This window comes from Stigmatopora nigra, chromosome 8 (assembly GCF_051989575.1).
Source record: "Stigmatopora nigra isolate UIUO_SnigA chromosome 8, RoL_Snig_1.1, whole genome shotgun sequence".
Classification (NCBI taxonomy): domain Eukaryota; kingdom Metazoa; phylum Chordata; class Actinopteri; order Syngnathiformes; family Syngnathidae; genus Stigmatopora; species Stigmatopora nigra.
The window spans coordinates 11,532,966-11,548,259 of NC_135515.1; the positions used below are offsets into that span (position 1 = coordinate 11,532,966).

Consider the following 15,294-nt stretch of genomic DNA (forward strand, 5'->3'; position numbering starts at 1 on the left):
AATGGTATAATTCATATAATCATGTAAAATTTAAATTTTCATTGAAAATTGGAATCAGTAAAGAATTTAAGTTATGATGTTGGTGATTTAGGACAAATGATTGACATCAAATTAAATGAATTTAAAGTTACTGTAAAAGAAGAAGGCATTCCGTGGAAGGAAATACAGAGTTTGTGTACATTTGGTGAAGGAGTCGGTTTTCTCTCATTAATGAGCTATCAAAATACCCTTAAAATATTTGAACTACTATAAATGTATGAATGTTGTTTTTCTTATTTGGAGTGGGAGGGGGTTGTATAATTTCTTGCAAAATGTCCAATCAATTTGAAAAGTTTCCTTGTATCAATGCTTTTAAATACAGTAGTACCTCGAGATACGAGTTTTATTCGTTCTAGGACTGAGCTCGTATGTCGATTTACTCGTAACTCAAATGAACGTTTCCCATAGAAATAAACTAAAAACAAATCATATCTTTCCCACCCTCTAAAAAAAACACCCTAAACAGGATATTGAATTGGAAAAACATTTGTATTTGTTCTAATTTGCCATCTGTTAACAAAATAACAAATAACTAGTGGTTTAATGGTACTAAATTGTGTTTAACTGATATGTATTTTGTATGCAGGCCTTCCAGCCGACACTCTCCAAGGCCACAGAGACCGCTTCCAGGAACAATTTAAAAAGTATGAATGGCCACTGTTGCCTGACCTCAAATTCTCATGTCATTGTTGGCATACAATTGTGGCTACCCTGTTCAAATAAGATTTCTTTTGCTTTGTGTTTGAATCTCTTATTGCAGATTGAAGAGTCTATTTTATCGTTCCAGTAACTTGCAGTACTTCAAAAGGTTGATTCAGATCCCACAGTTGCCTGAGGTACTGGTACATAATTGTTTAAAATAGTTATGAAGACATATGAAGATTTATTATATGTTAAGGAATTTAGTCCCGACTAACAAATTAAAAAGTCGGTTTAAAAGTTGATTTAACACAACTTTCAATATTGGTAGTTTCAGGCAAAAAAATATTTTATTAATTTTCTTAGTTGATCTCTTTGTTAAAATAACCAAATGGTCATTGAAAATAGAAAGTTGACAAATATCCATTCTGAACATTCTTCCTTCAGCCATGGGGAATGTGCAATTGACATTGTGTTTTTCTTGGCTCTCCAAAAGAACTTTTTAATGCACTATCACGGATCAAATGTTTCCTTGCAGAATCCTCCAAACTTCCTCCGCGCATCTGCCTTGTCAGAGCACATCAGTCCAGTGGTCGTGATCCCAGCTGAGTCTTCTTCCCCAGAATCAGAGCACATGGCGGAAACTGATGATTTGGTGGACACAGACCTTCCGGTAAAATGGGCAAGGGCGTTTGAATAGAGATTGGAATCTGTGGTGTAATATTTGTGTTGGAGTCATACTTCATACACTTTAGATTGTACATATACGTCATGAAAAGTGCCTATTAATGGATGCTTAGCTAATCACAAGTTGAACTCACACCCTTGAATGTTATTGTTGGATGGAAACCCAACGCTACATCTGCTAAGTTTAGTATGAAAGTTGATTATCCAGATATCAGATATTTTGTCATAATACACTATTGTACACTAAACCAAAAGAGTTAGACATCCAAGCTTGAAATGTTATTAATAATTTGTTTTGTCGGAAATACTACGGAATATTTTGCCTTTTCAATTTTGTGGTTTTGACTTCTCAGGCTCCTGTGGAGACTAAATTTGATGACCTTTTTGGCACCTCTGCTGCAATCGACCCATTCAACTTCAATAATCAGAATGGGATGCGCAAGGACGATAAGTACGTCTTGAATACTTTATGTACAATCATCTGTAAATTTGTTAAAACAATAAAACGTTCGTAATTATTGTAGTTCATTACTAGAGATCCATACAATTCTTAGCGAATTAGATTACCTCTCTCTGTCATGTTTATACTACATCTACCACAAATTACATTAGTAATTTTCAATAATCTGGTGAACTACACCAGTATATAGACTTTATTTTAAAAAAACCTTATTCACAATACTAAACTTTAACCATTGAATTAAAAAAAGATCATGTTTTACGAAGAAATGTTCAAAGATTGTGGAACATTTAAGATATTAATGAATTAAGTTAATAAAAAGTATTTTTTTTTTGTTAAATTATATTCTTAATTATGATTGACTAGTCAGATAACACCAATTAAACAGTATTTGTTTTGGTTTCAAAATGTCTCTCTGAAGACAAAAATCTACATTTAAAGTTCTTTTGCGTGGGCCAAATGCAAATTTAAGGTTCGCAGTGTGTTTTATTATATATTAAGCAGTGTATGCACATGTTTAATCCATGTTAATGGTAGAAGAATTTATGTAACATTAAGGTGCAAATGTATTCAATTTTGACTGCATGACTGTGATTTAAGATTAATTCTTGAGATTGTGGCATTGACACAGGATAAGCACAGTATCCATCTTAATTCTACCTGCGAAATCTTTTCTACATTCATTTAATTAATTAATTAATGTAACATTAAGGTACAGAAAATATTTTCCATGTTGATACCTTCTTTACATTTTGACTGCATGATTGTGATTTAAGTTTAATTCTTGAGACTGCGGCATTGGCACAGAATAAGCACGGTATAAATATTTTGTGCATTTGTCTAATTGATAAAATAGTTTGTACATTTAAAAACAACTTGCAAAAAGCAACATGGCTAGAGCTTTTAATTAACACGCTGTGGCATTTTCTATGGATTAGAGACCGACTGATTGATCAGCTGACCAGGGAAGTTCAAATACTCAAGGATGAGTTGGAATCATTTCGACTTGAGGTAAATAGGAAATTAACCCTCAGTAACACAGAATTTATTGTTTATCTAACATAATTAATATTGCTCATGAACAAGTAAATATAAATTGAATATCCATATTTTTTAACAAGCTCCCCTTCCTCGCTTTTTCTGCCAGAGTGGACGATTATGTCAGGCCTTGAGGGGCCGTGTCAATGAACTGGAGGCAGAGCTGGCAGAGCAAAGCCATCTGCGCCTACAGGCGGCAGGGGAGAGTGAGTTTCTGAAGGCTGAGCTTGACGACCTGAGAAGGGTCAAAGAGGACACAGAGAAAGAGCAGCGGAGTCTAACAGAAATCGAGAGTAAGCCCTCGTTCACATGTAACACAGAGTTATTATAATAACCTGATTGCATTGGTTGAATGTCGAAAAATTGTTCTGAACTGTTGACATGAAGGTGCACACACTATGTAGTGTGAATCCACTAAAAATACAATAATAAATAAATAGAAAAGAGCACATTAATGAGATGAACCAAAACTTAAGACCCTTCAAATGACAACTTTTGTATTTTATTGTTTAAATAAATTTTTGTTATGGAGGTGGGGACAATATACACATCTCTACACTTATTGATGATTTTCTTCTCCAGCCAGTTAAGAGGATAGTAAAAGATTTTTTCTTAATTCAAGATGATAATTCATGGACATCCCCCAAAATCTTTGAAAATAAGGTCCAAATAATGGCCTGGCAATAATCCAGAAGTTAATTAAATCAAAAATGTGTGGTAAAACTTTTTAAAAAAATGTTTGAAAAGGTGTGGAAATCAACCAAGACTGGTGTTTCCAAAACTTTTTCTGAAGGTTGCAGAGAGGACAACTGGAATTATTTTTTTATTTTTAAACTACGAGCTATAGTGAAGTAAAAGTATGAATGAAGTTTTTGACGACTCTTAAGTGCAAAATACTTGAGGTGGAAATGGTCTGTAGTGTCTAAAAATATGCATTAAAACTCATCTTACTCTTGCTTGAACACCTTTCACGTATTATAAATAATGAAATAGTAGTTCATGTCTGTATTGAAAGGTGACTGATTGAAATGATATTTGCTGTTTTTGCAGAAAAAGCTCTGGCCAATGAGCAGCGCTATACCAAGCTAAAGGAAAAGTACAGCGAGCTGGTACAAGGTCATGCTGAATTGCTGAGAAAGGTAAGGAAACGCATTTGTTCATGTAAAAAAAAAAAACATCTCGGATTTCTAAATGTATATTTGCTCATGGTTGCAGAATGCAGACGTGACTCGGCAGATGACAGTGGCTCGGGCAGCGCAGGACGAAGTTGAGGCAATAAGAAAAGAAATGCAGGACAAGGTGAAAGCCGCCCAGGATTTTGCAGACAAACAGGTGAACATCAAACTCAGCTTCGCTTTTTTTATTTTTAAAAAAGGACAGTTTTTTTTCCACAGCCATCAGGACTCTGAACTTGCGTTAGCACGCCTCACAATCCCTTCTATGCAATGACTTCGGGGTGTGCAATAACAATGTGCAATATCTTAAATTGTGCAATATTTTAGAATTTACCTAGCCGAGATGTGACTTTTTAAAGTTTTATATTACTGTTAATGTTTTTTTTCTTTTCTTTTACTGGGCAAACGTACTTTGTGGAGTAGCACCCCCAATTTCGTTATATGCCGCTGTGTATGATGACAATAAAGGCTTTTGATTTGATTTAAAAACACGAAAATGGTCACGCCGGTTTCTTTCATATTTCATTGTATATATCAATATTTCAATAGTTTTTCTAAAACAAGCACCTATGAAAACTACTAGAGCAGGGTTGCTATAATTCAATATTTAACTAAAAAATGAATAATAAGCAGCTGCCAGACCTAAAACAATAACATTTGTTCTCCCTAGTGTTATCATTGATGATCTGTTTTTTTTTTCTTGAGTTTTTGTCAGGGGTATTACATTGCTTTTGACAAATGTGATGTTTTGTCAACACAGGAACGAGCACAACGAGTCCGAGTTGAGGACTTGCAGAGGGAGCTAGTGTCCAATAAGGCAGAGATGGATTCCCTCAAGACCACCATGGCCTCTTCACAACAGGTCTATCATCGTCTTTACATTGTCTTTACATCGTCTGTAGCAACCTATTCTCTTCATCCTTTGTCAGAATCTTAGTAAGGTGACCCAAAGCAGTCTTTTTTTTAATAATTCCTTTAATATCCCCACATATTTCCTTGGTAAGTCAAAATTTGTTGAATATAGAAGAAATTTTCGTTATGCCCCGACTGCTCTTTCGACGCAATCTAAATAGATAAAGTTCTAATATAATCTATCAATAATGCTGCCTTTAAAAAAAATGTGCTTGGTTGATAGGAGTTTATAATTTGTACATATTTTAGTCTACCGTGGCAAAGACTTCTTATACTAAAAGAGGGTCATCTGGGCTCCACCTCACCCAATGACTAGTGAGGATCAATCAGCTCAGAAAATGAGATGAGATTTAGATATTAATACATTCTAGCCTGTTTATTTGCCTGTAACTGATATTTAATAAATACACTTTTTGATAATGGTACCTGTGCACTTGTCCACATTTTCATATAGGCCTGAAAATGTGTATTGTGGTAGTTTTAATGGGGGTGATCCTACTTCGCGGTTTTTCCAATTATCACGGCCATGTTTGGTCTACATTTTCATCAAAAAACGAGGGATTAGTGTTATGTAGGTATATGTACATGTACTTTATTATCTTTTTTGTTCTGCAGTCCAGTGAAGCTCTCGGCACTCAACTAGCCGCGATGGAATCAGAGAAAGCGGTGCTTGTTGAATCCTTGTCCCAATTGGAGACCAAGCTGGCTGGTCAAGTGGTGGAGCTCGAGCGTGTCCAAAGTTCATTGGCGACTGAGAGAGAGTCTGGCGTGAAGACAGCAGAAGCGCTGCAAAATCAGCTCAATGACAAGGTAGACACCTGGCTAGTAAATCAAGGCAACTCAGCTGTATGCAAAGTTGCAGGTCTTATTTATATGTTGGCCATCTCAATTATAATATTGTGGTTAACGGGGCTGCGCAATTTATTACATTTTATTTGTGATCGTGATTTAGGCAACCATAGTGGTGAGCTTTGCTATTTACAGTGTTCCCTCGGTTATCGCGGTTAATGGAGACCGGGACCACCCGCGATAAGTGAATTTCCGCGAAGTAGGGATTCCCCTTCAAAAATGCTTACTTTGAATTTTTTTTTTTTTTTTTAATATTGTTTTTTTTTTTTTTTTTTCCCCTGTATACAGTACACCATATAGAATACGGGTAGAGAGAGTGAAATTCATGTTATATATTATTTGTTGGTTCAATGTAATATTTGTATTTTTTTTCCAAAAAAAATCTGCGAAGCTTCGAGTCCGCGGTAGCTGAACCGAGAAGTAGCGAGGGAACACTGTACATCTAAATTATTGGCACCACTTCATATCTAATCAATCAACTTATTTTCAATCAACAAAACTTAGCAGTAATGGATATTGACATATTTTTCTTCTCTGTATGATCCTATATAATGATCCCCCGCTATTTGCTAAGGTTTGAAAGGGGAAATAATAGTGGAAATATGTCCGCTTGTGTTTCCATAGGAGAGCAGGGAGCAGGTATTAGAGAGTCAGCTGGAAACAGCCCGCTGGTCCAATCTGTTGGCAGCTGTGGAAGAAGCAGAGAAGATCGTCCAAGACTCACTGGCTCAGATCGATGATCCAGCTCACATCAGCTGCACTAGCTCAGCAGGTTGCTGTGCCTCCCTAGGCAGTGGGCTGCTAATTACAGCATTAATGAATGTGCGGGTGTTTTGTAACGTCCAAAAACGCCTACTTCTACAGACTACCTGGCATCCAGATGTCAAGCATCCTTAGACTGTGTGGAGCAGCTCCTTCCTGCCAGAGACGCTTTTCTAACTGATGAAACAGGTAAGCAGTCTGATAACATGCAAAGCCTTTGTCCATTGCATATTTCCTGTATACAAAACCTCTGAGGAGAATCTGTTCAATTTTATATTTTTTACCCAGGTGTTTCTCAGTTGCTTAAAGTCGTAACCCAATGTGGCCACCTAGTGGGCGACACCATTGTACAAGGCAGTGCCACCTCTCACATGGTTCCTGTCGATCAGGCTGACAGTAAGCTCTTCATTTCTCTTATGTTAGACTATAGGTGTAACTAGAACTGGGCAATATTGTTATGATGGTAAAAAAAAAGATCAGTCTATCGATAATCATCACATCTTTTTAGTTTGAAATTTAAACCTTCAAACTTCTGTGAATAAGTAAATAAATTACTTTCCTCCTTGTTTAAATATGAAAGTAATTGTTACCTTACATTATAGGAATAGAGAATATGAAATATGATGATTTTAAAAAGTATTTTTGTTGTTCTGTTTTGCAATAAAAATGAGGCAACTCCCTCCTTACACAAGGAAAAGTAAAGAATAAAACCTGCCGGAACTTTGACAGGCAGGCATCTTTATTTTTATAAATTTGCCTTCAAACCAAAAGTTGCTATGCAATATGAAATGAATAAAATAATCAACTGAAGACATCACCATCGGTAAGCAGACTGATTTCCAGCTTTACAAAAAGAAACCGTAAAACGGTAGATCGCTTCTTTAAAATTAGATCTTGAGATAAGGAAGTTTTCGCACCCCTGCTCCAGTGTTTTTGTAAAATATAGTTCAATTGTATCCAATTTATACTACCAAAAAAATCACATTTATTGTTTTTGAACTGTTTCCTTTCAAAGAATTTAGGAACACTTTAAAGTGTAACAGTGTTTAACTTGATCATTAAGACCTGAAATCAAAGCGGAATGTTCAAACTGGCAGCTTGCAAGATGGGGTGTCACATTCTTGTTATCTTGTTCTTGATTCTTGTGTTTATAAACTGAAATGAGCCAACTAGTTTGATCCTGGTATGTTCTTGTGCTTGAAAATCATTGGCCAATTAGCTTCCTTCCTCTACCTTTTGCAAGAGGCCTTGTTGACAGTGGCTTGGTTGAGGTTAGGATTACGAATAAGGGTAGCTCTAAACTACGTGCCAGTGATGCCCTGTCACTAGTGATTCTGTTTTGCAAGCTGCAGGCAGACCCTTCCTCTTGTTTGGCCTTGCAAGGGGTTGGTGCTTGCTAAGCATCCATTTTCAGACACTTGAAGCCAGTGGTTGGTTTGTGGAACCAGAATGATAACTATATTGAACCATGAGCACCAGCTCAGTGAAAAGAGAACGATAAAGCAGTGTTCTTTCTTCTTTAGACCAAATTAGAATAACCTTTATTCATCCCGTATTTGGGAAATCATAAGTTAGTAGCAGTAGCAAGCACAGACACAGGAAAAGACAATATAGACCTAGATAAAGCTGGAACCAAACACCAGGAAGCCCACAGAAGGTTCGCTTTTTGGACAAACATTGCTAGTGTATGTACAGCACAGTACATTGAAGTGGCATTGTGTTTTAAGCTAAAATTGTGGTTTTAAGATGAGCACTCTACAGTTCTTTCAGAAAGTGTGAAGTCTTGTGGGGCTGAAGTGCTTCTTTTCCTGGGTCACATGAAAAAGAAGGAAGACCTGAAAACTGCAGACAACTGCAAATTAAAGGAGGTTCTGATGGCCATACGGGACTTGGCCGAGGTAGGTGGTCGGCAAAAGGTTGTCCTCCTGTTCAACTGAGCGTTAGCCAAACTCATGAAGTCTTTGGATTCAGAAATTGCGTCCTAAGGGTCTGGAGTTGCAGCAAGGAGAGCTAGGGGATCTTGTGGAGCAGGAAATGGCGGCTACTTCTGCAGCTGTGGAATCAGCTGCTGTCAGGATAGAGGTATGAATGTGTTTGTATATTGACCCAACATGCACTACTCGAGCTTGGGGAGGTGCACCAGTTTTACTTTGCACTCCTACTCACTTGACGGTTTTTCTATGTTTTTCACAGGAAATGCTCAACAAGTCTCGAGCAGTTGACACAGGCATCAAAATGGAGGTCAATGAGAGGTAACCAAAACTAAATCTTGACTTCTCTCAGATTTAGTTATGCCAAGAGGTCGTACACCTTTTCCCTGATCAAATTCAAGCACTTTTTAAGCACTTTCAAAACCAATTTCCAAATTTTTCCAGTATCTTTTAAACATTGCCTCAATGTACTTTATAATTAGCCAGAAATAAAATATGGTACCTTCTCACAAGTACGTAAACATCTTCTAAAATGTTCTATGACCCAGGATTCCATGACCAAAATTTAAGCACTTTCAAGACCTATTTTCCAATTTTTCTAGTACTTTCAATCATTATCCCAAATGTACTTTACAATTATGCAGAAATAAAATATGGTGCATTCTCCCAAGTATGTAAATGTCTTCCAAGATGTTCTATGACCCCGAATTTCATTAAGGTAAAGCAACTTCAGAATGAGCATGTATAAGAAAAGGAATTTTATTGTCTTCCATTTGATTAGTTTTATTTTTCAACTGGGTGCTGAGAAGTGTTTTGTGAATTAAATTTTCAAGGACTATGCAAAATTCAAGCATTTTTAAACCTTGAAAAAACTGCAGTAAAGTCCATGTTTTTTCAAGGATTTCAAGGACCCGTACTGACCTTGAATCTTACTCTCATTAGTTCATTAAGGTTTCAAAGTCATCTCTGATAGGCTATAGTTAAACAGAACCCCAAATTTGTTCAGCTCTGTTAAAAATATCCTTGTTGTTAGAATACATATTGCAAAATCAACATAACTGATCTTTGCCAGTCTCTGATATTGCATTGTGTAACAGCTAGAACGATTGTCAGTTATAGTAAATACTTGTTTACTTGTCATTGACATTACAAATTGCACAAATTTAGCTCTCCTAACTATTATTGATTTCTGTGTATGTCTGTTTGTCCTGTCACCTCCGCAGGATCTTAGCTTCGTGCACAGACCTGATGACGGCCATTAAAGCGCTTGTACTGTCCTCCAAAGATCTTCAAAGGGAAATTGTAGACAGCGGGAGGGTACGTTCCGTTTGTCTTCTTTTGCCGTTTCAAAGCTGTGGTGACCATTTGATGTCCCGATGTAATGCGAAACTAAAAGACCACAATTTTATCAAACGCCGTCAGTGTGTCTTATATTACGATCCGCCTTATAGATGGATCCATGTGGGTTAATTGTTAGTGGCACCTCGAGATACGAGCTTAATTTGTTTCGGGACTGAGCTCGTAAGTCTATTTTCCCGTAACTCAAACGAACGTTTCCCGCTCGTAACATAACATAAACATATTTAAATGAACTTGGATTACGATGTAGACACACTTAAAATAGGTTTAATCTAACCTTACACTAAACTTGATTCCAATTTTCTTTTAAATTTTGATAACTTTCTTCTGGTTAGTTTTATTTGCCCCGCCTCCACCATCACTTTCACATGCAACCTATTAAGGGTTGTTTGCTTTTGTCTTCCCTTCAAAATATTCCGAAAATGATGTGCACATAAATGTCCTCACAATAGGATACTATAGAACTTCTTACTTCTCCATACGTATTGGCGAACCACCTCAGTAACGCATATACTACTCATGTTATTCGATTATTTCAAGCTTAATATTGATTGTCATCATACCCATTTTCTTTGCACTACCCTTCATTGCACCGGCTTGCTTTGGATCCATTGTGTTCCCTTGATTCTGCACTGACTAATGCAAAAAAAAAAAAAACACGGAAAAAATGCAACGCTCCGGCCAGCGCAGTGAAATCTTAAGTAGCCCCTCGCGGCCTTGCCCACTGGCTGTCTCAAATGCTCTTATCTCAAAATTTGTCTCGTATCTCAAGGTAAATATTTGCTCAAAATTTTACTCATATCTCAAATTCCCTCTATGTCAGGGCACTCGTATGTCAAGGTATTACTGTATAGTGAGTAATCAAAGTAATCATGTTTAGCTCAACTTTTTTTCCTTTATCCACCAGGGTGCAGCATCCAAAAAGGAATTTTACGCCAAAAATTCCCGTTGGACGGAGGGATTGATTTCTGCCTCCAAGGCAGTTGGATGGGGTGCCACTGTCATGGTGTAAGTAACTATCCTCACCCCGAAGTGATTAAATTAATTCTTAATGACTAAATAGTTGGAATGTTGTGTCATCTCAGGGATGCGGCTGATCTTGTGGTGCAAGGCAAAGGGAAGTTTGAGGAGTTGATGGTGTGCTCTCGTGAAATCGCAGCCAGTACTGCGCAACTTGTTGCCGCTTCAAAAGTGAGCCTCAAAATCATCAAGCTGTCTACTTGTAGCTCTTTGTTTTATCGGTGGCCCCCCTTCCTAGGTTAAAGCAGACAAAGACAGTGGCAACTTGCAGCGCCTGCAACAGACATCCCGAGGCGTCACCCAGGCGACTGCTGCCGTTGTGGCCTCCACCAAGTCTGGGAAGTCCCAGATTGAAGACAAAGGTAAGTGCTTTAAAGCATCTCACAGGTTGTTTTTAAGGCACCAAAATAACAATATTGAGAGCCTATTCTTAAATTTTCCATAATATTCCCGGTAAAGCATGCAAACAATTGACTATTTTTTGTTTTTCATCACCGTACAGACACAATGGATTTCTCTAGCATGACGCTTACACAGATCAAGCGACAAGAGATGGACGCTCAGGTTGGTGGCAATGCACGACATTCATGCAACATACAAAAGTCAACCGATAAGCAGACCTGTTATGGAATGCACTCATTGTTCCACTTTTGATAGTCATTGTTTTTCCAGCCGGAAGTTGACCTTAAAGCTAGACAAATACTTGAAGCTGTTTGCCCGAGGCCGTTTCTACCCCCACACTCAAAGGAAAACAAAAAGTAGCTTGACCTTTTTCCACACTTACACAAAACTACTATCGGGGGAATACTTTAGGCTTATTTACGGTTGGCATGTTTGCGTAAACAAGGTAGTAAAGTAAACTGAGCCACTCATCAGCCTTCAATATTTCCAGTTCCCATAAAGTCAGAAAGATGTGATGAACATAAGTAAAGGAATACAAGGATTTGCTAATCATGCTCCAACTATATTTAACTGTACCTAGCATAAAATGTTTCTTTCATGTTCAAATTGATCAACTTCATATGAAAGGTTTGCTTAAACACAATACAGTAGTACCTCGACATACGATCTTAATCCGTTCCAGGACTGAGCTTGTATGTCGAGCTTCTCGAAACTCGTGTCAACGTTTCCCATTGAAATTAACTAAAAACTAATTAATTAGTTACAACCCTCTGAAAAAACACCAAAAACAGGATATTGGATTGGAAAAAATGTTTTATTTCTTCTAATTCGCCATTTATTAACAAAGTAACACATGACTAGTGGTTTAATAGTAATAAAATGTGTTTAATAGTTTATTAAAATTGGGCGGATTTCGCGGAGGGTACAGAAAGGGACAAAAAGAAAGGGGGGGGGGCATCTTTCCACGATAACGCACACCTTTCTTTCGTACCGCTCTCCTCAGCATCTCTGTCCGCCCTCACCAGCTGAAAGCCGTCCAAGGAGACGAGAGAGTCTGGTGTCAGTTCATTCAGCCAGGTCTCCGCGAAGCACATAATGCAGATTATCCGATATTGTCGTTGTTGTTCAGTAAGCGCCGTTAGCTCTTCCATCTTATTTGGGAGAGATCTTACATTTCCCATAATAATAGATGGAATGCTGGGTCGCAAGCGTCGCTTTCTCTCCTGACATTTTCGTCAAGCTCTGGATTCTCTTCTCTTCCTCTTTAATACCGCTCTTCTAACACGTTTAAATGATTTGCGGGCCAAATATAATTACACAATGAGCTAGATTTGACCACCAGACCGCAGTTTGCCATATTGTCTATAGTTGTCGATGTAGGTATAAAAGGTTTGTCTTAATCAGGGGTCTCCAAATTATTGCACAGAGAGCTACAGGGGGTACAAAAATGATCACTTTCCACCCAATTGTAATTGGTTGTTTGTTCTCAGAAACCTCATTGTTAAAACCCTTTTTTGAGCTGCGACACACTTTTTGCATTGAAAAAATCTCAAGGGACACCACCATCTGAAAATCTTTTAATTTAAAACTATGTTGCCTATATTATCAATAGTCACTCTCATCAACGTTTTATCAGCAGGAATCACATAAACCTCCAAAATGATTCCAAAATCAAATTTTTCACACTGACCTAATGTCACCAAAAGTTGATGTCGCCATTCTCTGAACAACTTCCGGTTTGAGTGAGGCAAGAATAAGTAATGTAATATTTGTAATCGCATCATTTTCTGACTTTTCTCCAAATATAACTTAAATCTCCTAATATTACGCAAAAAAAATGTGCTCAGACTTCTGCACCAAAAGTTGATGCCCTAGCCTAGAAACCAAATGAAAAGACTGTCACAGTTTGAATTTTGTAATAGTATAATCTATATTTTAATGTTGAGCATGTTTTGATTCCAACCTTTTATTAGTTCAATTTTAATCTCGTTATATTCATTTTTTTTCTCTGAATATTACATTGTCCGACTTATTGCAATTGATCAGGAACACCTGACCATTGCACAGATAACCAGCACAGTGATTGGGAAACACTCGACAATATTCTAGTCAATATTTTAGATACTCTAGCTAATAGCTCCAGTATTTCTGATGTTTAGCAACAGAATGAGGCGTAACACTAAAATCAAAAGCTAAACGTTGGAAAGGTGCCTTTGTTCACACAGCTCAAAACCTAATTTCCTGTCCATGACTAATAAAAATAACAACCTTATTTTGATTTGGGGTTTTCCCTCTGTTTGCAAGGAGAAACACTCTAACAGAGCATGTTTGTTCTTCCCCTGCTTGCGTGTGTTTGTCCAGGTTTTGGTGCTTGAGCTGGAGACACGCCTGCAGAAGGAGCGTGAGCGTCTTGGGGAGCTGAGGAAGAAACACTACGAGTTGGCGGGGGTTGCAGAGGGCTGGGAGGTCGAGGAGGAAGGTGAGAGCTAAAAATCAAAACAAATATAGATAAATGAAGGAATGAAAATATCAGATGTAAATAAAATGTATGTATGTATATATGTTTGTGTATACATACATATACATATGTATACTACACATATAAACATAGATATATACACACACACGCATAAATTATTTATATGTATATGCACATATATATATATATATATATATATATATATATATATATATATATATATATATATATATATATATATATATATATATATATATATATATATATATATATATATATATATATATATATATATATATATATATATATATATATATATATATATATATATATATATATATATATATATATATATATATATATATATATATATATATATATATATATATATATATATATATATATATATATATATATATATATATATATATATATATATATATATATATATATATATATATATATATATATATATATATATATATATATATATATATATATATATATATATATATATATATATATATATATATATATATATATATATATATATATATATATATATATATATATATATATATATATATATATATATATATATATAGATCTATAGATCTATAGATCTATAGATCTATAGATCTATAGATCTATAGATCTATAGATCTATAGATCTATAGATATATAGATATATAGATATATAGATATATAGATATATAGATATATAGATATATAGATATATAGATATATAGATATATAGATATATAGATATATAGATATATAGATATATAGATATATAGATATATAGATATATAGATATATAGATATATAGATATATAGATATAGATATATATATATATATATAATTACTAACTTATTAATTTAATTTCTTATATATTAACTAGAATAGCACTTGTCCTATAAATAGTTAAAGGTATTTTTCAGAAAATGATGCATTTTTGGCAAGTGTTTTATAATTTTTAAGCCACTTACTGTAGTTTTTCATAGCACACTTTAAAAGCACTCAAGTCTTTTTGATGATTTTTATTAAAATTCATGAAATCTGATTTGAAAATAAGTGCTGAAAACATGGGCTTGAACTGAGAAGAATTGCTCAATCTGATTTATAGGGACAAACACCTTTAGTCTCATTTTTGTCTTTTAGATTAGATTAGACCTAATCTAAAACACCTTTGGTCTCATTTTTATTTTTCTCCCGATTTAAAGCCTTACATTAACTCATCACTTTTTTTTTTTATTCATTCAAATTTGTCAGGGTTGTAACAACGGTTTTATCTTTTGCCCAATCCACCAATTTATTTTTAATTTAGTTTCATTTTGCATAGTTGTCCACTGTTGTGACTACTTATCCCAATACGGTTAAAAAAATAATAATAAATAAAAATAACAAAATATACGATTTGAACAGTCAATTGTGTACCATAAGAATGACGCAAGATACCAATTCGAACAGTCAATTGTGTACCACAAGAATGACTCCAGATAACACTGCTGGTACACGTACAATACAATTTGAGAACCACT

The 15,294-nt window shown here is 35.6% G+C and overlaps 1 protein-coding gene across 1 annotated transcript in view; it reads left to right on the plus strand.

Annotated features, from left to right (window-relative positions):
* The window catches only part of hip1 (huntingtin interacting protein 1), a 38,501-nt gene that overhangs the window by 22,073 nt on the left and 1,134 nt on the right, over nucleotides 1–15,294 (plus strand). Inside the window, exons 9-30 of the mRNA XM_077722780.1 lie at nucleotides 626–683; nucleotides 800–875; nucleotides 1,217–1,351; nucleotides 1,719–1,816; nucleotides 2,764–2,836; nucleotides 2,973–3,156; nucleotides 3,914–4,002; nucleotides 4,079–4,195; nucleotides 4,799–4,900; nucleotides 5,566–5,760; nucleotides 6,424–6,571; nucleotides 6,664–6,750; nucleotides 6,850–6,957; nucleotides 8,323–8,459; nucleotides 8,533–8,643; nucleotides 8,755–8,813; nucleotides 9,716–9,809; nucleotides 10,759–10,859; nucleotides 10,937–11,042; nucleotides 11,110–11,233; nucleotides 11,374–11,435; nucleotides 13,635–13,752. Coding sequence (XP_077578906.1) covers nucleotides 626–683; nucleotides 800–875; nucleotides 1,217–1,351; nucleotides 1,719–1,816; nucleotides 2,764–2,836; nucleotides 2,973–3,156; nucleotides 3,914–4,002; nucleotides 4,079–4,195; nucleotides 4,799–4,900; nucleotides 5,566–5,760; nucleotides 6,424–6,571; nucleotides 6,664–6,750; nucleotides 6,850–6,957; nucleotides 8,323–8,459; nucleotides 8,533–8,643; nucleotides 8,755–8,813; nucleotides 9,716–9,809; nucleotides 10,759–10,859; nucleotides 10,937–11,042; nucleotides 11,110–11,233; nucleotides 11,374–11,435; nucleotides 13,635–13,752 — 2,382 coding nt within the window. The remainder of the gene's footprint in view (nucleotides 1–625; nucleotides 684–799; nucleotides 876–1,216; nucleotides 1,352–1,718; nucleotides 1,817–2,763; nucleotides 2,837–2,972; nucleotides 3,157–3,913; nucleotides 4,003–4,078; nucleotides 4,196–4,798; nucleotides 4,901–5,565; nucleotides 5,761–6,423; nucleotides 6,572–6,663; nucleotides 6,751–6,849; nucleotides 6,958–8,322; nucleotides 8,460–8,532; nucleotides 8,644–8,754; nucleotides 8,814–9,715; nucleotides 9,810–10,758; nucleotides 10,860–10,936; nucleotides 11,043–11,109; nucleotides 11,234–11,373; nucleotides 11,436–13,634; nucleotides 13,753–15,294) is intronic.